General features: G+C 31.8%; 2 protein-coding genes across 2 annotated transcripts; both read left to right on the top strand.

Annotated features, from left to right (window-relative positions):
* The first annotated feature begins 22 nt into the window (after positions 1–22).
* Positions 23–19,168, top strand: LOC134716005 (uncharacterized). Its single transcript, XM_063578704.1, has 8 exons — positions 23–158; positions 6,837–6,881; positions 7,081–7,163; positions 8,332–8,403; positions 10,510–10,669; positions 14,285–14,379; positions 18,574–18,654; positions 19,076–19,168. The coding sequence occupies exons 1-8, from the start codon at positions 134–136 to the stop codon at positions 19,166–19,168; spliced, it is 654 nt and encodes a 217-aa protein (XP_063434774.1). The 5' UTR covers positions 23–133.
* A 1,169-nt stretch (positions 19,169–20,337) lies between these two features.
* On the top strand, positions 20,338–27,316 carry LOC134715948 (cartilage matrix protein-like). Its single transcript, XM_063578572.1, has 5 exons — positions 20,338–20,350; positions 22,474–23,022; positions 25,063–25,080; positions 26,255–26,266; positions 27,267–27,316. Exons 1-5 carry the CDS (start codon positions 20,338–20,340, stop codon positions 27,314–27,316), a joined length of 642 nt encoding a protein of 213 aa, XP_063434642.1.
* The last annotated feature ends 683 nt before the right edge of the window (positions 27,317–27,999 follow it).

Below are 27,999 nucleotides of genomic sequence, written 5' to 3'. Positions count from 1 at the left end.
ATTTAAAGATTCATGTTTAACAGCATTATATAATGTTTGTCAGATATCTTGTCAGATAAGCTAAAGTCAGGATCAGGTAGCACTGACCCAGTACTTATTAAGTATTTTCCACTGGCAAGGAATATACAAGATTATGGGCATCGGATTAAAAACCATTTGTAAGTATGATATTTGTGATAACTTTACAAGATAAAAATAAATATGATCTTTTCGTGACAATGAAAACGTATGTAAATGAAAATAATGTCAAACTTGTTCTTGTCATCAAACGAATCATAATTTGATTGTGGTAGATAGAAATTCTTTTCAGATACGAGACTTATAATTTGGTACGACGCACGCGTGTCTTGTCTACCTAGAACTTGCCCATAGTTACCAGTGGCGATTGAAATGAACTGAATGATCATCATTTATGAGATTGACTGTCCCTCTGGTATCTTTCGTCCTTCTTTTGTAAAAACTTTTAATTATGATTTACTAGTAATCAATTTTAGGACGTTTACTATGGTTTATGATAAGGCATTTTTGTATCTAAACAATTACCGGTATAATATTCATAATGTGAATATGTTTGAATAAGGTCGAGAACGTGCTACTATTTGACACCTGGACAAAACACAAGGTACATCTGAACTGACAAGCTTTCGAATGGTGTGTGATACAACTGTCTATTATTAACGTGTACAAACGAGCTTGATTGATGTCACTTGACTTACACACATAATAGGAGAAATTACTAGTGCAGACAACAGTCTGTCATAAGATTGTAAACTATTAAGGCTATGATAAGTAAGACAGATACGCATGTCCCTTCTCTACTGTTCATTCACCTTAAGTGTTTGTTGGGAATGTGGAGGACATTTGTTGAAATTTCTAACAGCATTTTTCAACCTTTATAAGAATCAAACGTCTCTTTTTACAAAAACACACAGAAACAAGAAATTTTATATTTTAAAATTTATGTTGGAGTATTTTTACTTACTAGATTTAGAAAGGATTTCGGTCGGCATTCCTATTGGAACGAACTCTGCTCCTCTCTTTTCGGACTTGCTTTTTTCTAAGGAGGCTGACTTCCATCAGGAATTTCATTGAAAAAAGAAAAAAAGTTAACAATACCCTTTATCCTTTATAAATTATCTGTTAACAAAACTTTGAATTTTTGAAATACTAAGGGTTTTCTACCTCAGGAATAGATTACCTAAGCTGTATTCGGCAAAACATTTAGGAATTTTTGGTCCTCAATGCTCTTCAACTTTGTACTTTATTCGGTCTTTTAAAAAAATATCATGTGATCTTCACTAATGAGTCTTTTGTAGACGAAACACGCGTCTGGCGTCATATAAAATATAAACTATCCTGGCATCTATGATGAGTTTATTTAACCTCACTTTCTCCTACATAGATGATGTTTCTCACTATTTTATTCAATATTTGGTGACTTTGTTTAACTCATCTATTATAAAGAACTTGAGATAAAGGATACAACAGATACAGCTAAATTATTCTCATATCTTGACTTACACATAGAAATTGACAATTTGAGTGGGTTGAAAGCAAATCTTTGAGACAGAAGAGTTCAGCTTTCCAATTGTGTGCTTTTCATTTATTTGTACAGTTGGATGCAGACCAAACATTACATGTAGACGCGCGTCAAAAGTTAACGCGGCGTTTGCCCGCTTGTACTTCATGAAAACGTTAACTGTGAAATTTCAGTAGACATAAAAGTAGACGGTAATGTCGCGTTTACCTCTGCATTAAATCGAAAAGGGCGCATCTTCTAATTTTGGAAAGAGTAAAAGGACAATTACTTTCCAGTGTCTTCCGTGTTTACGCGAAAAAGAGCGTTTTCTTTTTTTGTAAAGCGTAAATGCATGTGACTTTATAGTAAACTGTCCTTAACTCAGTTTGTCATCGTATTTTAAATGCACATACATCTCAAATCACATGTTAAGGTACATCAAAAGGACCAACTGTTTATTTTCGATTGACATATTGGCGATTACAGTTAATGGTTTAACACCTCATAATTAATTGAAATTAATCATATAAGTACAAAAGGATACTGTAAAACAAACAAAACTTTCATTCATAAGTTAAAGACGATCTGACAAAAAACAGTACTTATGTTCAAAAGAGGGACGAAAGATACCAAAGGGACAGTCAAACTCGTAAATCTAAAACAAACTGACAACGCCATGGCTAAAAATGAAAAAGACAAACAGAAAAACAATAGTACACATGTCACAACATAGTTCAAGTTTCTAGAATTTTTTTGATTCATATGGAACTTTTGAAAAGAATATAAAGAAAAACTGCTATTCAAAGTTATAGGAATTAATTTTACAATGTATAAAAGTTTTATTTCCAATCAAAAGTGCTTTTGATTATTTACGGTTTTAAACACATATACGCAAAATATAAAGATAAAAGTCGTTTTTACAAAATAAAAAAAATGTACAAATGTACAGAAGTTTATTCTATAATTTACATAATCAATTAACGCGAAAAATAAATGCGCGTTTACTTTCAAGTGCACGTAAAAATAAATTTGTGAAATATGATGTATACGTCCATTTGGTAGCACTACACAGTATGAAAATAAAATTAAAAATGAGCCATAACATTGTGCATATGTATGCAATCAGTATTTTCCATAGAAGTGATTTTCAAAAGTTAAAGGGTGAAAATTAATTCATTTTTTGTGTATCCATGGCAACATTCTGCATTTATTTACCATAAAATACTACAAAAAGGAGGTGAACATGTCACATATCCCCACAAAATTTGGAACTAGAATTTCAATACCTTTGAGTGATACCGTTTTGGAAACTGATGACATTCATCTTCCTAATGATCAAATAAAAAATGGGTGTCTTTCACCTCATTTTTTCGTAAAAACTTATCACAAAGTTTGTGCGATAAAAAGTTGGAAAAAAACATAACAATAATTGCCGGACCAATGTATAGTATGGACATGCAAATACAGACTGTAATACAGAAAATAGCCTGCATTACAAACATTACATTCGTTATCATATAAGGTAGCAATAAACAGTTAGAAAAAAATACTAAAATTTGCCCTTATGAATTTTACCATTCCCTTTTCATTGCTTTCTTGCAATATCAAGCTTACTGTTTGTGTCATATATGGGCATATGTATGTAATCAGAATCTTCCATAGATTTTATTTCCAGTATATAAAATGGTAAAATATAATTTCTTTTTGGTGTATCCATGGCAACAATCTGCATTCATTTGTTATAAAATATTGCAAAAAGGGGGGGGGGAAGATGTCACATATTTCACCAAAACTTTACTAAAAGTAGAATTTCAATTGCTTGAAGTAATACCTTTTCTGAAACTGTGTACATATATCATTCAGCAAATCCAATGAAAATCATATGTCTTTCATCTCATTTTTTTGTAAAATTGCGTCAAAAACTTCGTGTGGAAAAAGAGTGTTTGTAAACAGTACATTAATTTCTGGACCGATGGCTGGTCTAGCTATGAAATTACGGACTGTCAAACAGAAAACAGCCCTTAAAACATGTTAAAAATAATCTTGATGCTCTTATAAACCATCTTTGAAGGCTAAATTAACACTCATCTGTCTAAAAATGAATTTTATTACACAAAACATTCCTATTTGAAAAATCCACAGGGGCCATAATGCGAAACTAAACTCCTAACTGTGTATTGCTACCTTAATAGTAAATATTTTTTTCAAATTCTCCCTTTTAACTTATTTTCCGAGTTCTGCTAGCTAAAAGGAGTAAAATGGCCTTTTATTTTTGAAAATTGGTTGAGTAATGAATATTTTACGAAGGTTAGCAGTTGACACTGTAACGCGACAAAAACTGAATATAAGAAAGGTGCCAAGTCAAAATGTAAAATCTTGTCTCTACCTCAATTTTTAGCCAAATCTTAAAAAATATACCTCTTTTGTCAGTTTTTAAATGTTGAATATCATAATAAGATCTCTGATGATGCACCATTTTACAAAATTGAGCAATTTTAAGCATAAAAATGTTTATCTCTATGCTTATTGCATACCAAAGACTTGATTAAAAAACTTGGTGATAGGGAATCAATTTCTTACATCTGATTCAACTATACATTTAATATATGCCAAAATGTAACATGAATTCTTGAAAAAAACAATAATTTGATATATTCGCAAGAAAAAAACCAACACGTTCAATACTTGGGCTACTACATGCAGCCCAATTCATCAGAAGCAAGCGTTAAGCCGATAGAGTTCAAATATAAGCCTAGTGTCAAAATGTCTAATTTTGGTTGCTAAGGACTGTAAACAATAAAATTGACACATATTGTCATTGTTAAACACTTAATTTACTCAGAAGATGATTTTGATTCTAAATATCAATAGATTTGTGGCATAAAAAGTCTAAAATTATACAATTCTGAGCTTGGTAAGTATGCCATAAGGTAGCAATAAACAGTTAGAAAAAAATACTAAAATTTGCCTTTATGAATTTTACCATTCCCTTTTCATTGCTTTCTTGCAATATCAAGCTTACTGTTTGTGTCATATATGGGCATATGTATGTAATCAGAATCTTCCATAGATTTTATTTCCAGTATATAAAATGGTAAAATATAATTTCTTTTTGGTGTATCCATGGCAACAATCTGCATTCATTTGTTATAAGATATTGCAAAAGGGGGGGGGGGGGAGATGTCACATATTTCACCAAAACTTTACTAAAAGTAGAATTTCAATTGCTTGAAGTAATACCTTTTCTGAAACTGTGTACATATATCATTCAGCAAATCCAATGAAAATCATATGTCTTTCATCTCATTTTTTTTGTAAAATTGCGTCAAAAACTTCGTGTGGAAAAAGAGTGTTTGTAAACAGTACATTAATTTCTGGACCGATGGCCGGTCTAGCTATGAAATTACGGACTGTCAAACAGAAAACAGCCCATAAAACATGTAAAAATAATCTTGATGCTCTTATAAACCATCTTTGAAGGCTAAATTAGCACTCATCTGTCTAAAAATGAATTTTATTACACAATAACTTTCCTATTTGAAAAATCCACAGGGGCCATAATGCGAAACTAAACTCCTAACTGTGTATTGCTACCTAAGCAACACGACGGGTGCCACATGTGGAGCAGGATCTGCTTACCCTTCCGGAGCACCTGAGATCACCCCTAGATTTTGGTGGGGTTCGTGCTGTTTATTCTTAAGTTTTCTATGTTGTGTCATATGTACTATCATTTGTCTGTTTGTCTTTTTTACGTTTAGCCATGGCGTTGTCAGTTTGTTTTAGATTTATGAGTTTGACTGTCCCTTTGGTATCTTTCGTGCCTCTTTTACATAATCCTGATGTTCATATAAACCCAATACGAAGGCTATTTTAATACTCATCTATCCAAAAATGATTTTTATTACACACTAGCTCTCACATTTGAAAAATCCACAGGGGCCAAAATGCGAAACTACACACCTAACTATGGAATGCTACCTTTACTACTCACTAAACGGAGTTGAAGCTGGGTTTACTCAAGTACACCTTATCAAATTCCATTCTGACTACTTTAACGTAATGATAGAAAATCTGCAAACGGAGTATATATTTCCCAGTTGATACGATATTCTAGGGCTTATATTTCTATCAAAAATTGTTTGATAGAGGGTTGATGCTCACACGGAAGTTTAGAGTTCCGAGTGAAGAAATTGAAAAGAACCTTTCGTAACTTTTACAGATGTCATCACTAGTTGGTTTGTCGTTATTGAATATTTCATTTACAGACGATAGTGGATATTTTCCAACTGCCACAACTACAATCCCATCCCATTTTCCTCGAATGTGCTCTGCAAAATGAAACTCATGTCCAGGTTTGAGATTACATAAGCATCACGACAGGTGAAATATATGGAACAGATTCTGCTTACTCTTTCGGAGCACCTGAGATTACAATCAAATGCTGATTAATGTCTTAAGTTTTCTATGTTGTGTTTCGTGTATACACAAACACATTCTTCAACATATGTGTCCTATCTATTTCTATCAATTACCGCTATTTCCGTTTTTGAACATTTTTCTGAAAACATTTTCGAATTTGACTTCTTACAGATTTTATTCTGATGTTACTAATGAATACTATGTTGACGATAAAAGGATCATAGATACCAGGATTGAAATTTTGTATGTGCACCAGATGCGCATTTTGTCTACAAAAGATTCATCAGTGACGGTCGAACCAAATCATAAACCTTGTTAATAAATATCATCATGGATACGATGATAACGCGATGAAAATACTCAACTCCGAGGAAAATTCAAACCGAAAAAGTCCCTAATCAAATTTCAAAATCAAATGATAAAACACATCAAACCAATGAACACCAACCGTCACACTTCCGTCTTGGCACAGACATCCTCAAATGTAGAAAATGGTGGATTGAACCTGTTCCAACAGGGCTTAACCTCTCACCTGTCCGACAGTCGCAATAAATTCCATTCTGTTAATAACGACGCGTGAACAAAACAGACACAAAAGGTAAAATTGTTAAAATAGGGGTACAACAGTCATCACCGTCTCACAATCTCAATCAGAACAATTACGACCTCTAATGGTTATCAGACATATTAAGCCAAGAATAAATAAAAGACTAGGAAGGACAATGAAATAAGAAAACAAAAGACAATATAACAACAAGCAAAACCATGACATTCATGACATACACACACAAAAAAAACTTTTCGAGCACAATGCATTAAAACCGGAGAGCAAGCAATTCCTACATTATCTATGAAATTATTTGTAATACAAATGATTGCTAGCCTTTTTGTCTTACAGGTTTTGCTTTGGTTGTGATCTTTAACCAATATAAGCACACTGAAGGTAAAGTCATACTTCATTTTGTCGGCCATTGGTAATTTTTCTGTAAATGATCTAGGGAGTTTGTGATTAATTGATTATAATGATCTGTCGAGAAATAATATTACAGATTTTCAGTCTGTATATTGTGTTCAAAATTGTACGTTGAACATGCTTTGCAATCTTTGTTTTTTGACATAACGTGTCTACTTTCCGTTTCCAGCTAGAGGACCAGAGTGTTTAAAATGTGACAACATTGATAGCCCAACAAGTTGTACACACGTGGTAAGATGCCAAGATCATGAGGTACGTCTATTCTATAAAGTTATACTCGGTGATACGCTTAAATTCTTATTATGATTCTTTTGCATACATGTTTTATATCTTCAATACTCAATGGTTCATAAGTTCTAACAAATGATACAGTAACAGTTTTATAAGCGTGCTCTTTTATTAAAAAAAACACGTTTTGAAATATAACAACTACTAACTTGGCTTACAAACATATGTTGTTACTTTGATTTGCAGAATATTTGAATACATTAACGTATCCATGACGTCTCTTCTTCAGGGCAACAGAAAAGGCATTTGTCTAAAACATTTGTCTGAATCGTTTATCCTTCCAAAGCACATGAAGTTAGCCCCTGTTTTCAAGTTGCTCAGTCTTTAATTTTCTTTGTCTGGGTTTTGTATACTCTTGTTTGTGTTTGTATTTGTGTTTAAGTCTTTTCCTTTTTTCTCCATATTCTTGTCAGTAAAAAAAGAAAGAAGATGTGATATGATTGCCAATGAAACAACTCTCTACAAGAGACCAAAATGACACAGAAATTAATAACTGTAGACTACCGTACGACCTTCAAAAATGAGCAAAACCCACACCACATAGTCAGCTATAATAAGTTATCAAAGGTCCTGAAATGACAAACGTAAAACAATTTAAACGAAAATATTATCTTAAACGGCCCAATTTATGTACACATAACGTTTATTGGCATACTTAATTATAATCCTGGTACCTTTGATAACTACTTGACTGTTAAATTCGTATTCATTCAAAGACTTGATTACTTTGAACAGGAAATAATCATCGATGACACAAAATTCAAACACTCACTTGACAAAATGCAAAGAAAAGAAAACTTAAATTTTCACACCTGTAGTTCATCTAAATCTCACTTTGAGATGGTCATACGGTTTCGTTTTGCTACTACAAGTTTTAAACGGTACATGGAACTAAAATGAACTGACTTCTTTGGTAGTTATCTATAACGATACTGCTGACTTCATTTGTACACTTTTAACCATATTAATGCACACAAAAAGAAGAATAACGCACTAACGCGAGATATTATATCGGCAAGATGTTTCGTGAAAAAGCTATAAAATGGCGTTATTTGACCGACAAAAAATTAATTTGCTGGGATGTTTTATATGTATTTATATTTATTAATACTAAAACATTTGATTCTTTCAGCAATGTTTTGTTCATAAGTATATAACAGATGATGGTCATACGTTTTTCAATGTCGGCTGTAAAGATAATCAGGTAGCTATGCATAGAACACCAGGAAATAGTCTTTTATGCGCTTTTTTATAATGTCTCATTTATAGGCATTATGTTTTCTGGTCTGTGCGTCCGTTCGTACGTCCGTCTGTCCTGCTTCAGGTTAAAAAAATTTATTAAGATATTTTTTATGAAGTTGAAATCCAATCAACTTGAACTTTAGTTTTCATGTTCCCTCTGATATGATCTTTCTAATTTAAATGTCAAATTAGATTTTTACCCCAATTTGACGATCTACTGAACATACAAAATGATAGTGCGATTTTCAGATCAAATTTTTTGCCCAAGATAATTTTTGATGAAGTTAAATTCCAATCAACTTAAAACTAAGTACACATGTTCCCTATGATATGATCTTTCTAATTTAAAAGTAAAATATAGTTTTGTACCCCAATTTCGTGGTCTACTGAACATAGAAAATGATAGTGAGAGTGGGACATGCGTGTACTATGGACACTTTCTTGGTTTTTTTTTCTGTTTCTGCCACTTTGTTTTTAGATGTGGTTCCGTCTCACATTCCTTGTTGTACTCATTTAATTGCCATCATCTTGACATATGTTTATCGGACCACAGATGAATTATCACGTTGTGATTGGTTAAACGCCGTCACGTGGTGACCCCCTATGAGACCGTATGGGGTTAGTAAGTTTCATATGGGGTTCATGACGCGTTAATGGCTACGTCATCTATTAATGTTGTTGTGGTTCATTGTTTACTTTTGAACGTTACGCCTCCAGCCTCACCCCCTATGGATTTTACTAACCCTCTATGGATCCGTAGGGGGCCAGTAGCGAACCATATGACTTATAGTTTTGCCCAACATTGACAGATCAATTGCATTGCCCCGTCTTTACCTTTCAATTGTTATCTTGCCCAACCTGATTTTTTTTTAATTAAGAAATTTAAAAAAAATCGTCATTTGTTTTACAAGGAATTTTCTTATCCTAGGAATAGATGACCTTAGTCGTATTTGGCACAACTTTTTGGAATTTAGGGTCCTCAATGCTCTTAAAGTTTGTACTTCTTTGTCTTTATATTTATTTTGATCTGAGCGTCACTGATGAGTCTTATGTAGACGAAACACGCGTCTGGCGTATAAAATTATAAACCTGGTACCTTTGATTACTATTTACACTACTGGGTAGAAGCCACTGTGGTGGACATTTAGTCCTCGAGGGTATCAGCAGCCCAGGGGTCAGCACTTCGGTGTTGACATGCATATTAATTCTTTGGTCATTTTTATCAATTTCCTGTTACAAAACTTTGAATTTTTCGAAAAACTAAGTAATTTCTTATCCCAGGAATAGGTGATCTTTGTCGTATTTGGCAGTTTGGGTCATCAGTGCTCTTCAATTTTGTATGTGTTTGGCTTTATAACTATCTTAATCTGAGTGTCACTGACGAGTCTTATGTAAAGGAAACGCTCGTCTGGCGTATTATATTATCATCCTGGTACATTTGATAACTATCTTAAAGTTATTTTAAAACTATTTTTTTAATCATTACTTTTATTTTTTAGGGTATGGATGGAAGAACACTTTCTTGATGCTTTGTTCACGTTGTCCATTATTCTCTAATTTGCATATTTCAACACCTCCATTATTGACTGTTTTGTTTTTGCCTTTTTTTCTTCCCTTTGTTTTTATTTGGCCATTTGTCTAATTTTTTGCCATTTGTCTGTAGTTGACATTATTATCTATCATAAAAATAAGTAGTATATAATGACCCCATTCAGACAATAATTTGTGAACTGATATAAGTAGATTCTATTTTTCTACTTCACAAAGTTCTAAAAATGTACGCATGCTCAACACTTTTTCAGCCCTATTAAATTACTAAAAGAAGCATTTAAAACTTATAATTACATTTTTTGTCAGAAAAACACACGATTTCTATCAAGTTTTTATTCAATTTACCTGTACACTTTATTGTGGAAGCTCGTGTCATCATGAATGTTACATTTTATTTGGAAATGAATGTTGAGTTCAGAATGACTCGAGCTTGATATTAGCCAATTAAAAAACCGTGTTATAATGAAACATACATGTAATGTAATAAATCATATAAAATCGTGCTCTTTATTTCAAGGTATGTGTGGCCATAAATCAGGTCGGGAAAAGAGAAAGTAAGGAGATAGACAAAAATCCATTTAATCAAACTTTTGAAGACAGTTTTAACCCTACAGTTGTATGTGAAGCATGCTGTCAAAGTGATCTCTGTAATGCAGATTCTAACTGTGGTTCGAAACGTAAGTTTACGCGATTTTTTAAAAGTAAGTACAGTGAAATCTGGCTTAACCGAATCTGCATAAACCGAAAACCTGTATAAACCAAACAAATTATTAAGCCCCGTCATATCAAATTGTATGCGTATACCTGATAACACCTAAAATCAGCCAAAAACAAAGAGGTTCAGTTTAAACAGGTTTCACTGTTATATATTTTGGAAAGAAGATTGTCATTAGCTCTTATATAGAAAAATGAGATTTCAAAGGATGCAATTCCTATTGTTTTGCAACCTGACTCAAACTATCGAACAGTATATAAGATTATTGATATGAAAAAGAGAGGCATGTGTTAAGGTTCAATTAGAGATAATCATTGAAGACAGAGGATAAATACTGTCAAGCTAATCAAGTTACATTTTTAATTTCAGTATTTGTTGAACATTTAAAAACAGTATGTATGTTACAAGCAGCTCTTATTGTTTATTTCAATCTGCTCTCAAAATCATAATGATATTTTGATAAATTAATATATTATAATGCCTGGTACATTATGATATGATATATCGCAAGTGGTTTAAGTTTGGCTTTGTCATTACTTTTAAAAACGCGCGTCTAGCGTACTAAATTATAATCCTGGTACCTTTTATATCTATTAGCATAAATTCAAGACACCTCGCGACATGACTTATAATAGTTTTATGATTATCAACTCAAGTTCTTCTTACTTTCATACATAATTTAATGTTCATTACAATAAAGTAATACCTGTGTTGCTCTGCCCGCTAAATAGTAAATAATTATTCTTCTACACTTCGGCAATTAATTTGAATCTCCAGCAACGTATAACTTGGGCTCTTTCTCTTACTCAGGATTTTCTATAACAAATATAATGTATATTATTTATCATTTATTTCCATCTATACTACTTTTTTTTAATAAATTTTGTTAAATATGTAATTGTTGTACCGAATCGTTAAAGGGCACTAGCTACGAGATATATTAAAAACCTAATATATATATATATTTTTTTTGCTTAATCAGTAATTAAGGGGGCTCCTGGGTATAAATGATATTTTTCCCTAATATAGGATTTCGTTATATTTTTTCATAAATGAACTTTATCATATACTTAAAAGAAAAATGAAATAAAAAAATGGGGTCACCGTTCATTTAAGCTAAATTCTGCCGCTGGAAGAAGCATACATTTTTGTTAATGTCCTTTTTTTCTGTTGAACTAATAGGAGAAAATGAGGAAATATCGAAATAAAAAAATAACCTTATATAAGAAATCGCTTAAATTTTACAATTATTTAGTTTATGTACAGCTTATTTGAAAACAATAATAGAAAATATAGGTCACCGATGAGTTAAAAAAGATTTTTCAAATTTAAGGCCAAAACATGGCATTTTTGCCCCAAAGGGAGATCATTTGGAGCTTTTTCAATTTTTAAAGTCATCTGGGGCCAAACCAAATCAATTTTTTGGGTTGTTTTTTGTACCATATCATAAAGTAACAACTAATAGTGTAATAAATAAAATTTGTAATGAAAAAATAAAGGTTTAATTTTTTGCTAAAATTTTTGTAACCACGAGCCACCTTAAATACAAATAGTGAAATAATTATTCCTTTATGGTCCGCTAAAGTCAAAATAACAACTAACACATATTATGATGATGCAGGCCACAGATGTGACAGTTTATGTTTCAAAATCAATCATATCAAAAGTTACATGCATAAAATTTGCATACACTACAAATATAAGTACTAATTATGAATTTAAATATACAGAACTATCATTACAGTCTGAACAAATGAGCATATTATGTAATCAATAAAAAGACAAATGTCATCAATTATTGAAATTGAATTTTTTGAAAATCAATCAATTATAGTTATCTCTCTTAACTATAAATTTGTGAATAATAGTGTAACATTTCAACTTTGGGAGCAGATACCGCCCCAGATACTGCTCTTTTTGTTCTCATCCAATTCAACAATGAACAAACTTTTTTCAAGGTGGAAGAAGGGGAAGGGAGAGGGGATTAGAATATTTTTATGAAAATTGAATATCACCAAATTTCTGTGTGTTCTTCCTTTGGCTACTAATTGGAAAAGAGGCTGGATATTAAAACATGTACTTGGAGTAACGCCCCCTTATCAATTGCAAATTCCAATGAGTTTCAAGTTAGATAATCACATATGTACGATCCATAATTATTTTCTACATATTTCACAAATTTACAAAACATGACAACACAAGACTTTCATTGTACCATAAAGTCACTTATGCTGCACAGAAGTGTATTTATAGTAGTCAATAAGGTTCAATTTTGTCAAAATAAGCCAAAAACAATGATTATGAATTATTCATTTGCAAGTGAATAATTCGACTTCATTGCAAACGTATTCATGTGTACTGATTAAACCCCTCAGCTTGAGATGGATAACACGTGAATTGTATGTGTAAAGTTATTTAAATGGAGAGAATGTCAACATTGAAAGTGAAACAAAGGTTATTACATATGATTAACTGATTCGATCTACAAATAAACATTCTAATACAGATACAAACGATGATTTATATTTCTTTTTATCTGTAATATGAAATTAAATAAACCTAGAGTAATTCTACAGCACGTGTTTGCTTAATCTATTTATATCTATATTTATGTTTACATCGCTTATATGGTCATCAGATGCCTATATAGGTCAATAATTAGAAGACGTCTAGCCTCAAATACACACGAAACGAAACTACGTATTTACATGTCTGCGCTTTGTTTATTGTTTTATCTAGACTTTTAAAAGATTGAATAAATGTTTTATATTGTTATAAATCAAATGTGAGAATTTTATTAGAATCGGTGAACATGAATTTGACAGCTAGTGCCCCCTTAAAAGTTTTCACAATTGACTAACATTTCATGTATGATTATCAATGAATGCAAAGTTCAAAATTTATTGCATACCATTTAAAATCAATCAAACTATCAACTCCGATTTTATTTCCATTTCCAACATTCATTATATAATTTCATGCTTATCAAAATCAAAAAGAAGTAATCGCAAATAAAATTCGGTTGTTGATGTAGGGATGTACGACAAGCCGTCGGGCAGGATTGCGGTTGTCAAACAGTGTCCTTTCATGAACATGCAAACATTTATCAAATTTAGAACGTTGTTTCCTTTTGCTAAATATAAGTAAAGCTCAATTTTCACGATTTGATCTTAGCTTGTTGTTGAGTTGTCGACCCTTTAGTAGCAAAACATTATACTTATATTATTACATGATCGAGTTATTATTTTTTTATATCATTATTCAAAATCAAACAAAATAATATGTTCACTTATGACAGTCATAAGAGCATCATAGATATAATTATCTTAAGACAGTTTTGATTTACACTCTATGACATATCCTATAATAGTCACGAGCTGACCATCTTATAAATGAAACATCTTATGATAATTTCGAAAACCATGCCCTGAATTTTATCTGATAGATGTATACTACTAATGATTTTCGAGACAAGGATAAAATGAAATATTGTCTCCTTCTTTTTTGTTGTTGTTATGATTTGCATAGATGCAGCAAATAACTTTCATGTCAATCTAACGCAATGATTTTTTTCCAGCTTTGCAACATGCAGGGAAATTGCTTTGTTATTCATGTGGATTTTTGCCGGCTGCACAAAAATGCAACACGATAACGATGTGCAGTATTGATGAAGTAAGTTTTTGTTTTAAATTTGTTTTGATTGTATTGAATTTTATTTATTGATAAATCAACAGTCTGAAATTAAAAAAAAAATTAAAATATGGAGACATTAAGTATACGTCATCGAGACAGCAATACAGCTAGCAGAATACCTCTTTTTTAGCGGCTTTTTTCTCGGAAGAGTTGCTTGATCATGTTTGCTTTTGATCTCTGGCACTTTAAAATATTCCTTTGTGAATTCCTTTTGTCGCAGTTTTCCTGTTTATGTATGATACGGATTTCAACTAAAGGAAAGTATCTGTTCTGTTTGTAAACCTCAAAAATTTGTAAGACACCGTCCTGATCCGACGGACGGATATGTAAGCTGAAACATTCAAATTGCATTTTTTAACTTAAAACATGCACGAGGGTAACTGCTGATTGCTGAAAGCCAAATTGGTGAATGTCTTGAAGATGCGGAGAGGCCAAAACGGGCAGTAGCTTCTTTGATTGGCTAATGGTTTAACTGGATAAATCCAGACATAACAAATTGAGAATATTGAGTAGTCTGATGGGTTGCTAGGTAATACAATCTTTGAAAAAACAAATGGAAAAGGAGGTGCAGGAGTTTATTGCGAAACCAAAAAAATCCAAAACTAAAAACTAAAACACAAATCTGATTACTAAAACATTTGATTCAAACGCAATTCACCTTAGAATTATATTTAGCCATATTTGGATGTACGAGAAACATCAGAATTAAGATTATCAAAAGCAGTAAAATCATATATAGCAGGCACGACAGTATCCCAAAATTTGTGATAGATAACTCACTAATGCATATAACATTTAACATGTTTAATGGTAAGTTTACCTCTATAGAAATAAGAAGATGTGATATGAATGCCAGTAAATAAAATCTCCATCCAAGTCAAAATGCATAAATTGTAAACAGTTATAGGTCAAAGTACGGTCTTTAAAACGGATTGTTTCGGATAACACCGTTTACGAAATAACTGTACTTGAAAGCAAACTTTATGACCAAAGTTATGATTTCATTAATTGTGACCTTTCATTTTTTAACCAAGAGTTGGAAATGACGAAGTTGAAATCATCACTTCTTAAATTTACGGACGCCATCACGAGTTGGTTGACCGTTATGGAATTTCCGTTATACAGATGATATCGGATATAATCCTGATGTCGTATTACCAATGTTATTTAAACTGATCGGGCGGAGCTTGCGTTTTAATTTGCATGAGGACAGTCTATTTGAAGATGTGTGTGGCAAGGATGATTACCGTTATAATTATTACTGATTTCTAATCACCTATCAGTGTTATCAAAGTAATTTACTAAAGAATAACTGGACACTTCATTAATGAGTTTATCCTAAAACACCTATTCATAGATGGACTGGTTTGTTATGAGCGAACTAGTGAAACTCCGCCCAGTCAAGTGAAATAAATAGAGTAATAACAACAATCCGTTCCCTTTTCACTAATGTGATATACATAAATAGACTATTTACCAGCTTTGTAATAATATGACCAACACATGTGGAGCAGATTCTTCTTGCCCTTCCAGAGCACATGAAAACACCCTAGTTTGGTAGGGCTCGTGTTGCTGTTGTACCCCTATTTACGACGTTTTACCTATTGCGTCTGTTTGTTTTGTTCACGCATCGTTGTCAATGGAATGGAATTCGAGGCGACTGTCGTACAACTGAGAGGTTTATCGCTATAAAACCAGGTTTAATACACCATTTTCTACATTTGAAAATGTCTGTACCAAGTCAAGAATATGACAGTTGTTGTTCATTTATTTGATGTGTTTTATCATTCGAGTTTGCCATTTGATTAGGGATTTCCGTTTTTAATTTCCTCGGCGTTCGGTATTTTTGTGGTTTTACTTTTTGAATTGTATATAAACTATTGTTAGTCTTTTTTTAGTCATTCTTTAGTAGCAATAAACCAAAAAACTATGTTAATTGGACATGCTTTGATACTATATATGCCCTTGAATTTTTACTAGATAACATTTTTGTTCGCTTTGGGGATTCCGTATATCGTCAGATTATCGGAATTCCAATGGGGACTAACTGTGCACCACTTATTGCGGACCTCTTTTTGTATTGTTATGAGTTACAATTTATGACAAAAATAAGCAAAGACCCATCAAAACAACATCTGATAAACAAATTTAATAATACTTTTAGATATTTGGATGATATTTTGGCTCTCAATAATGACGACTTCAGTATGTATATTAATGAAATTTATCCTGCTGAACTTACTTTAAATAAAGCTAATACTAATTATGACCACTGCCCTTTCCTCGATCTTGATATCTATATCACTAACGGAAAGCTGAATACTAAAATTTATGATAAAAGGGATGATTTTTCATTTCCTATCGTTAATTATCCGTTTTTAGATGGTGACGTTCCCTTGTCACCATCTTACGGTGTTTATATATCTCAACTTGTACGATTCGCTCGTGTTTGTAACAATGTTTTAGATTTTAACGAGAGAAATTTATGTATTACTGAAAAATTATTACACCAGGGTTTTCGATATCACAAACTAGTCAAAACTTTTACTAAATTTTATCATCGGTATAAAGACATCATTGCATTCGTAAATATAGCTCAACATGCAGACTTTTTATACGTTCAGGTATTTCACATCCAATTTTTTATGGAAATATTCTTTATAAAGCACAAAGGTGTCAGTATTCACCTCAGAAACTTACAAAACCTTTAAATAGACTGATTAAGAAGGGATATAATTACGATACTGTTGTCAAGTCATTAAAGATTGCATATTTTGGCGTTAATATTGAGTCACTGATAAGGTCTTTGCGTCGGAACTAAAGACATTTATTCTAAAAACAGTTGTTGGCATGACACGGGTTATGTTCTTCTCATATATGTTATGATGGTATGATACTAAACCCCTAACGGGAAGGATTGTGCCTGATGTTCATATGATGAAATCATAATCTTTCAGTCAGTTTAATTGAAGTCTGGAGCTGGCATGTCAGTTAACTGCTAGTAGTCTGTTGTTATTTATGGATTATTGTCATTTTGTTTATTTTCTTTGGTTACATCTTCTGACATCAGACTCGGACTTCTCTTGAACTGAATTTTATAATGTGCGTATTGTTATGCGTTTATTTTTCTACATTGGTTAGAGGTATAGGGGGAGGGTTGAGATCTCACAAACATGTTTAACCCCGCCGCATTTTTGTGCCTGTCCCAAGTCAGGAGCCTCTGGCCTTTGTTAGTCTTGTATCATTTTTATATTAGTTTCTTGTGTACAATTTGGAAATTAGTATGGCGTTCATAATCACTGAACTAGTATATATTTGTTTAGGGGCCAGCTGAAGGACGCCTCCGGGTGCGGGAATTTCTCGCTACATTGAAGACCTGTTGGTGACCTTCTGCTGTTGTTTTTTTATTTGGTCGGGTTGTTGTCTCTTTGACACATTCCCCATTTCCATTCTCAATTTTATTGTTTGATTTTTAATTATAGTTTTTTTTTTGTTTTTTTTTTATATATTTCGGAGTTTAGTATGACGTCCATTACCCGTGAACTAGTATACATATTTGTGTAGTGGCCAGCAGAATCACGCCGCAGGATGCGGAATTTTCACACTGCCTTAAAGACCTATTAATGACCTTCGGCTGTTATCTGTTATCTGCACTTACGTCGGGTTGTTGTCTCTTTGATACATTCCCCGTTTCCATTCTCAATTTTATCTATTATGTAATTTTCTAAATTCTAAATGCTGATGATTTTAAGTCTGCAAATAATATTTCCTTCGTGACATCAACAGCAACAACAATACTCTCAGAAATAATCAAAGTATAATCAAAAGTACAGATATGCAAACAATGACATACAAATAATACAAAGGGTAGTATGCAATACAAAATGAAAAAATATCATCAGAAGACGACATGGTTATGTAGTCTACAGCGGAGGTTCGATTTTCTCATTTATTGTTTTAATTAAGTAGTTTACAGTTACAAAGAAAACCTGCCATGTGATAAAAAGTTTTTCAAGATTTAAGATACATAATTTCATTTCTTTTATCTGTGTTGATTTTATTTGAGAGACATGAAAATTAGGGAAGGGGTTGAAATAAAAATGTCTTTTGTTTTTCATGTTGCACTTATGTATGTTTTTACATATTCATAAATATATATTTTTTATATTTCAGTTATGCTTTTACGAACACACATATCATAGTGGTTTATCTAATGAGAGAAAATGGGCTGCTTCTTGCAAGAAAAAGCTTGTGGTAATGCATTAAATTGGTTATGAATAAAATGTTTTTCCTCATAAAATTAATTCCATTAACGAGTCAAGTCAACCCGAGTCAGATAAAAAATGTATGAAACTGACAATGCACTCGAACAGACGCATGACATAACAAAAACGACGATTATGGTTGAAGTTGATTTTTTTTTATTTTAATATTAATCTGTCGATGATAATTTATTCATGATACTGCAAGTCAACTTTATATTACATGCATTGAGTATGTTACAGTAGGCATTGCTGCATTGTTTGGACTTATTAGTTTGAATGTCCCTCTGACACCTTTCTTCTCTCTTTTTAAACAGTACTAGTACTACATTGTAGATATAACATTTTATTGCTTAATTATTTTATTGATCTAATTTTTGGAAAGTACATATGAATATATTTTTCTTCAAAAGTGTGACCAGCTCGGAACAACCTGTGAAAGAAAATGCTGTAATACAGACATATGTAATTCAGGGTGTGCATCGTCAAGTAAGAAAATAATATAATATACTATAGAGAGTATCATAATAGTTATCAAAGGTACCAGAATTATAATTTTATACGCCAAACGAGCGTTTCGTCTTCATAAGACTCATCAGTGACGCTCAGATCAAAATGGTTATAAATCCAAACAAGTACGAAGGTGAAGATCTTTGATGACCCAACATTCCCAAAAATTGTTTCAAATACGTCTAAGGTCATCTATTCCTGGGATAAGAAAATCCTTAGTTTTTCCGAAAAAAATCTAAGTTTTGTATCCGAAAATTTATAAAAATGACCATATAATTGATATTCATGTCAAAACCAAAGTGCTGACTACTGTTTTTAGTTATCAAATATATCAGGCTTATAAATTAATACACCAGACGCGCGTTTCGTATTTATAAGACTAGAAGTGACGCTCAGATCAAAATAGTTAGAAAGCCAAAAACAAGTAAAAAGTTGTAGAGCATTGAGGACCCAAAATTACGTAAAGAGTTAATATTAACGCCTGAGATAAGAAAATCCTTAGTATATCGAATAGTTCATACTTTTGCTATCAGTATAGAAATGACCGTAATCTGAAAACGATAAGAACAACTATCTAGTCCTTAAACTTCTAATAAAGTTGAATTGTATAAAGATTCTTATTCCATTTATAAACAAATAAATCAAATTATATAAACGCATAAAATTGATGAAATCTCTTTATTTTTACTGAGCTATAATCTGGATATGAACTGTAAAGATGTGCATTAACTACCGCAGATTTAATGCACATCAAAAGTACTCGGACTTTTAGCATCGGACCCTGGATTTTGAAAGATGTGTAATTCCATGAAATTGAAAGATATTATCGAGCATAGCGAGACTAAACACCCTTTTAACGATTTTATGATAAAATATGATACGTTTTCACATCAAAGGGTTCGGCAAAAAAAGAAATATTTTATAATATCAATGTAACTAATAAATCGATGTTTCACATCAAACCGGATAAAAGTTATAGTTTTGAACTTCTGCCAGAAAAGGAATGTATTTTAGAATTTACAAATAAATAAAATCTGATTTGGATTAGTTTTGTGCTTTTAGATTTTATTACGACTAATTAGATAAGTATGCCTTTTTAGTGACTAGGGTCGAATTTGATGAGGGGGATAAGCAGCAGATCAATTAAACTTTGCTTTGACGAGACATGTCTCCAAAAAGTAATATGGTAGAAAACAAAATTTGGATGCGGGGAGGGGAGGTTACGTCGTTTAGGTTAATTAGGGTCACCAGAGCAGTGCAGATTAAACCATATATACAGGCTTGATTGGTCAATAGCTATATTTTATCAGGACACTATATGACGATTGGAATGCCATTTAAGATACTCTACGACAAGTCAGTTTTTCATTGATAATTTTTAAAGATACCTTTTGAACATTGTTAATAATATAAGAATAATCGAATTAAGAAAGAACTGAAAAGAAAGAAATATAAGCATATAAAAGAAACTATACAGTCAACGTTGCATAGATTGTTTACAAATATAAGGATAACGGATTTGAGAACTCAACTTTCTATATTTCATGATAAATTGATAAATTCTGTTCAAAGACTCCTATATTTGTGAAAATTGTGACATATTATTAAAACCTTCGAATAGAAATGTTTCACTTTTTTCATTAGGTTAAGGTACACGTCTTTTTTTTACAGTCTGCACATAATAGTTGTTGTGTAGATTTCATCTTTTTACAAATTATTTAATAGGAGGTGCAGACCAACAAACAAACATCGAAATAATCACTGTCCTTTTATAAAGTAGGATTAAACAACAGAAAAGATATCCCTACCAAACTATCAAAATACCTGACTGATCGGAAAGTATACACGTTGATATAAGAATTGTATCCAACTTCGAAATTTCATGTATTAGAATATCCCATTTCATACAGTGGTCAGTCCGTTGGTAAATATTTATTTTTCATACGTGGAGGTAAAAAAGCCACGCACAATCTATATGTCAGCTGAAAACAAAAGTCTGATACAATTCTTCATTCTGATTGAAAGTATTAATTGAAGTAATATAATCTATAATCGGTTTAATTTGGAGCTGTTTGCCTAGCTTGCTTGCTTAATATGGCAAGACAAAGATGTACTTAGAATTATAATTTATTTCTCTTATGGAGCTTCATCTTGGATGCTCATATATATTTAGCCAGTCATAACTATGAACTGGATATAATAAAGACGAATGAACCTACTCACATGCATCTGTCTTTTATAAGAGTAGCATTAGTTTACCTATGTTTATACATAATCATTTTGCCAAAATATATTTGACAAAGGAATGAAACAAGTCCACAGTTTTATATTTAATAAGCAAATTAATTATAAAAAAACGCACAATCGGAAATAGAAACTCAAAATAAAATAAAACCAGAATACATCATGGTTAACAATAGCTGCGGAACCGTAGCTCTTATGTCCTCATGCTATTTTGTGACTATTTGCGGACCATGGGTTCCGCAGCTAGGTTAATTATTTCAAAAAGTGAAGAAAGAAAAAAACACGTGATATATTGCACGATTCCGAAAGCATTATTATAAATTTACTTCATCATGTAGGTTCAAAGCTGACTTATCTGTCCTAGTAAGATAAAAAAAAAATGTTCGTTTCATCTACATAATTATGGCAACTAATTTAAACATACCATAAGGTGTATATCTTAATTTTGATGTTTGCATGATTCGTATATGAACTACAAATTAATGTGTTAGCGGAGTGTTTTAACAATTTTATGACTTTTGAACAGACTGTTGCCTCTATTTATCGTCGGTAACTTTTGGTTAGTTCATGATTAGCAGCACCATTCAAAAATAATGTTTTGGTATTTTAATTTCATCATTAACACAATCTTTGAAATTAAAGAACTAAATATACTGGCTTATAAATGTTTTGTTTTGAGCGTTCCTGAAGAAGGTAAACACAGAAAAGTTGCTGTTATTTATAAATGGATATTTTCATTTTATTGCATTCTATGAAAAATCAATTGAATGTATCAATACGTTATTCTGTTTTTCAGCTACAAAACGTGAGTATATCTAGTTTTATACTAATTTTTGAGTTCATTTAAAACCAAAATGTAATTGTCGTCTTCAACCTAATTTCTATTCCTGTTTCATATTAAAAACGTTTTAGGTATACTGTACGTCTAAATAACGAGATGATCGACACTATTGATTCTGTTTGAAATTTATTTTAATCATAATTTTCAAATTTGTACCCATAATTATTTTTTAGATTTTATAGATTGAGAATCATTAACACACCTTTTCCCATTTAGACTGTGTGTCCGATCCAGCAGATATAGTATTTTTATTGGATGAAAGTGGAAGTATTGGTCCACAGAACTTTGATTTAGAATTAAATTTCATTGCGGAATTTGCTCAACATTACACCATAGGACCTAATGATGTTCAAATGGGAGTTATAACATTTAATACACAGGTCAGAGACCACTTCAAATTGAAAAATTACGCAAATATAAACGACCTTACAAGAGGAATACGTTCCATTCACTATCATCACGGTGGCACAAGAACTGACTTGGCGATAGATTATGTTGTCCAGAACAGCTTTTCCCCCGGGAGTGGAGCTAGAAGTAACGTCCCTCACTTTTTGATAGTTATATCGGACGGGAATTCGAATAAGCCACGGCTAACTGAAGCAGCTGCTATACGCTTGCACCAAACAAATATCAATACATTCGCTGTTGGGGTTGGTCATGTTAACCTGGTCGAATTGAATACAATTGCATCTAGTAGGACAAACCATGTGTTTACAGTGAATACTCATCTAGAACTGAAAATTCCACTGAAAGCAATACGTTGTCGTAAGTAACATTTTTACAATGGCCATCATACTATAAAATATGTTCTTCTACATATATATAAATCAGTTTACTTGTATGAAAATTAAATTTTTGAAGGAAATTATTAAAATAGGGTTTTGTTAGAATTTCTGAAACTATATTCTATTTCAATATGATCACATATTGTGTAAAAAATTGTTATGTTTTGATCAGAGCGCAATGCACGAGCCTTGTGTAGAAAAACACCCGCTCGTCTGGCATGTCACACTATAAGTCTGGTATCTTTGGTAGTTTTTATGCATCAAACTGGGGGTTGTTTTATGCTAATTTTCAACAATATTGTGACCAACAGATTTTTTCATTTGGGTTATAGCATAACAATTGAGAAATAAATTTTCAATTTACGCACTCGTTAAATCAACATGAATTTGAAATCATGTACTTTTTAAAACCTCGATAAGATTACACTGCAGGCCTGTAGCCAGAAATTTCCAAAGAGGGGTTATTTGGCTTCATTAACTCGACTTTCACAGTAACAATTCGAACAGAACAATGACTTTCACAGTCATTGTTCGTTTTCAATTTGGGGGCGGGGGTCTTCCGAGCCCCCCGAACACCCTGGCTACGGGCATGCCCTTCTAACGCATTTTATATCACTTGATGCTGTTTGCTCGATTGTGTGTTGCTGAGACTTTTGATTCCTGTATAACTTTTTATAAATATCTAAAGATCATAAACAAACTTTGACAGGAAACAAGTAATATATCAGGAATATTCTTAAAATGGTACTAAAACCCACATTTTTATTCTAATTTAAAAGGTCGAAGTAATTGATCAAAAAGGCCAAAAAAAAATGATGCAATTTGGTCGACTTATTACAGAGATAGTTGAATGTAAAGTTCACCTTTTTTACCTTAAGTTAGGAATATCCAATCAACGCTACTTCCGGAAACAGCGTTATGAATTACTTTCCTGACGTGACGCACAGTGGGTTACTTCTCCTAAATATTAAGTACTTAATGTCACTCTACCCCATTGCCGGCAATGCTATTTTAAGCAATTATCTCATTAAATGGCGTTTTTAATAAAGTATTTATGTGAAAAACTGCTGTTGACTTATTGGAGCTCGATATATTGAATTACCGCACTTAAATACATGGTCCCATGGCTTTTCTTGGTGATTTTTTGGGTGTTTTTTTTATACCTTACGATATCGATGAAATTTTTTCCCAATTTTGATCCCAATAAAAAAAAATTCAGGCCCTTGATCATATACATTTGAAGACAATTTCTTGATTGCATGAAACTTTATTTATAATGCTTTCCAGGAAAAAAATATATAATGATGTAACAACAACCAATCACAGAAAGCCACCCATTTTTATCTCTCTGTGATGAACCCTTCACTAATGACTGCGCCCATGTAACTTTTTTTAGTACATTGCTACCTTCAGTGATCTAAACGTTAAATAATGAACTTTACCTTGTCCTTGATAAAAAAAAAAAGCACTACGAATTAAGTTCGCTACCCCTTCAAAGCTCATTCTTTATTATTTTTTTGTATACCAATATAACAAAAGTAAACATTTGTTTCAAAAGGGAACTGTATTAAAATTGTGTTTCAATTAGAAAGCGGGGATTGGGTTGGAGTAATTCGGCATTTAGTTTTCAACGTAAAACAATGTTCCCTGTTTGTAAAACCGAGATACATTAAAGTCAAGGATTAATATTGTTTTTGTTAAACATTTACGCGAAGTTACATAACATCCTGACAAGATATGAAAATAGGGCTTCTTTTCAATGTAAGAAAAGTTGCAAGTTAAAAACTTGGTATTCACAATACCTTTTTGATAATATTAATTATCAAACTATAAAGTTCATTAATTTATAAACCTTTCTGCAAGGCCAAATTGTTGATTACTTGAGTGGAGGGATAATAGATACTGTTGACTCCGTTTGATCTTTATTACCTTACGGGATGGTAATATGTGTCTTTAGTGGTAGAGTTGTGACATATTGTTAATTGAATGTTTAGTTTATATTTTTTTCAAATACTTTCAGCTAGTTTCCAGAATATTGGTAAGTTGACACAACTTTGTCAATTGCTTTTGCTTGATATTGGTTGTTATATTTTTAGATTTTATTGAAGACGACAATTACATTTCAGAAAAATAGGATTCCCGCAAAAACAGTATATTTTATGATTGAATGCAAGAAAACAATTACCAATTATCCACATTAGTATTAGTTATGGTAATTTCGTGCAAATCAAAACAAACCAGCTAGGTATGGGCAATACTTGTCTATAGAATATTCTTATAAACATGCATATATGAAACAGATATATTAATTTCATGTGTTTTTCTTCCTTTTGTTCATTCTTTTCAATGAGAGCTCAATCAAAATAGGAATGACATACAACCAGATGTGTGAAAACCTTCCAGTTTCACATTACGATATATCGATGATCTTTCGCCATCCAATTGTCGTGTGAGATCACAACTAATACAACATCCTTGTAGGATTGAAGTCCAAGTGTGTTCACTGAAACCAGAAAGAAAAAACACGTCTAATGTATAAAATTTGTTTCTTTAAAGAGCACTGGGTCGATACCGCTGATGGTAGACTATCAGTGCCCGAGAGGTATCATCAGCACAGTAGTACTTCTCTACTGACATAATTTATAACTAACTTTTTCAAAAATTGTCCGTTAATAAATTTTGAATTATGAAGAAACTAAGGTTTAAACTCCCTCAGGCAAAGCTAACCTTAGAAGGATTAGTAATTTTTACGTCGTTTTGGTTATATAATTCTTTTTGATTGATTCATATTTTATACATCCTTGGCTTCGTGCGATCCTGTTGGATAATTTTCAAAATGCTTTGGACCCATATTTGATACGTTTTGGGTTCATTTGTTTTGTTGTTTAGGATAGTCGCAGATAAATTGTCGAAACAAATTATGCTTAAAAAAACAAAATATGAATCTTTATTTGCAATATAGCTCTTATAATACAGCTAACCGCAAATATAATTTAAAACCATCATTCTAGGATATGTAAAGGTAAAATGACACTTTGTTGAGGCAAGCACAAGAAATATATATATAAAAAAAACATATGCTCTGCTGCTACTCTGCTTCTCTTTTTGATGATATTTTATAGTATCATTTGGTGATGTGTTTATTGTTGAATAGTTGTGTCGTTTTCATTTATAGTCTTGTTTTATAACAATACAACTGTTCTTAATTACAGCTGTAGTGCCATGTAAGTAAACGAGTTATGTGCATTTTTTTTATATTGAACTTTTTTTTACGTAAAGAAAATAAAAAGAATTTAAAAAAAACAAAAAGAATTTAAAAAACAAAACAAAAAAACAATAGACAACAATATGAACAGAAAAATAGCTTATTGAAATACAACAGCCTCTAAAACATAGAAAACTTTGAAAAAACAACTTAAACCTTCTAGAAGGTCATCTTTCATAATTCAGTGCTTCGAAACACTGTAATAACATTCTTCGTAGGAAGATACGTATCTACACTTAATTGGTTTTCAGATATTTAGATGTGTTCCTTATAGAATTAAACCCAGAAAACGCTTTGATGCAAGAAAACTTTGAATTTTAATGCGGCTCTCATACAAGTGAGAGGTTTAGCTAGCAATAAAACTAGTTTGAAGCTCCATTTTCTAATTTAAATGCATGAAGCAAGTCAGGAATATGACAGTTGTTATCCATTTGTCTGACGTGTTTGATTTTTCTTATTTTTCTTTTTGATTAAAGTCTTTCCGTTTTGAAATTTTCCTAAGAGTTCAGTATTTTGAGAATCTTACTGTTTATAAAATTTTATTTTCATTTTCTTGAAATAAAAATTATAAGTATATGGATAAACAAAAAATACAAAAATTATGGTGCATGTATAGATAAGTTAGCTTATGTTGGAATTTTTTTTTTTAGATATATATATATATACTGAAACAAGTGTCATATTCGTGGGTTGTTTCATGCATTTCCTCATGTAGAAAATGAAAGATTAGCCTTGGTTTTATAGCAAACATGTCTATTTTATGTCTTATAATTTAATGTTTTCTGTGTCTGTCACATTAGTCGTCTGTTTTGTTCTAAAATGTGCTTTTTATAAATTGTACTTATGTTTCATACAAAGAACAATGATTATATTTGTCTAAAACAGTGGGATATCTAGTGACAATATTACTTCCCCTGTAAACATTGGAAACTTGATCTTTTCCATATTTTCCATTTTAGCAAGGACACTATCTATTATGGATTCACGGAAAAAATTATCTCGTAAATAGTAAAATAAAAATAAATTGGATTAAAAACAGAATTTCCACTTAATTTCATCATTTTCCTCCTCAAGTATCAAACGACGAGTACATCATGCTATAGAAGCTTGGTTTAAAACTGGTTTAGAATGTTGTTAAGAAAATGTGTGCGAATGAATTTATGAGGTACCCATTTCAATGAATTTTGTTAATGACTTTATATCTTCCTGGAACATGCATAGGTTTCGTATATGCATAAAGCTAGATAAGAGAAAATCAGGAAAAAAATTCCAAAGGAATTAATTAATATGCAGCAAAAAATGGCACTTTTGAAATCAAGTTACTAAGTAAAATTAAACAGACCTTTCCTAGATGTAAACATTGAATGTAAATAGATTGAAAATGTTTGCAAATACTTGCACAAAATTCGTGACGATCTTAAAGGCAACAGTAGTATACCGCTGATCGAAACTCATAAATCGATAGAGAGAAAAAACAAATCTGGGTTACAAACTTAAACTGAGGGAAACGCATCAAATATAAGGGAGAACATCGACACAAATATTTATCTAATTTTTTTAAGTGCACTTTTAAATGTTTATATTCACGAATATCGTATTGTATATACATGGGACAAGAGCTGATCGGTGTACTCGATAACTTTAGTATGTAAAAATAAGCATAGTTTTGGAAATTGTACCATGCTAAGGACT

Source organism: Mytilus trossulus, chromosome 1, assembly GCF_036588685.1.
Source record: "Mytilus trossulus isolate FHL-02 chromosome 1, PNRI_Mtr1.1.1.hap1, whole genome shotgun sequence".
In the NCBI taxonomy this organism is placed as follows: Eukaryota; Metazoa; Mollusca; class Bivalvia; order Mytilida; family Mytilidae; genus Mytilus; species Mytilus trossulus.
The sequence above is the reverse complement of the archived record's forward strand: the minus strand, read 5'-3'. Positions and strand labels throughout refer to the sequence as shown.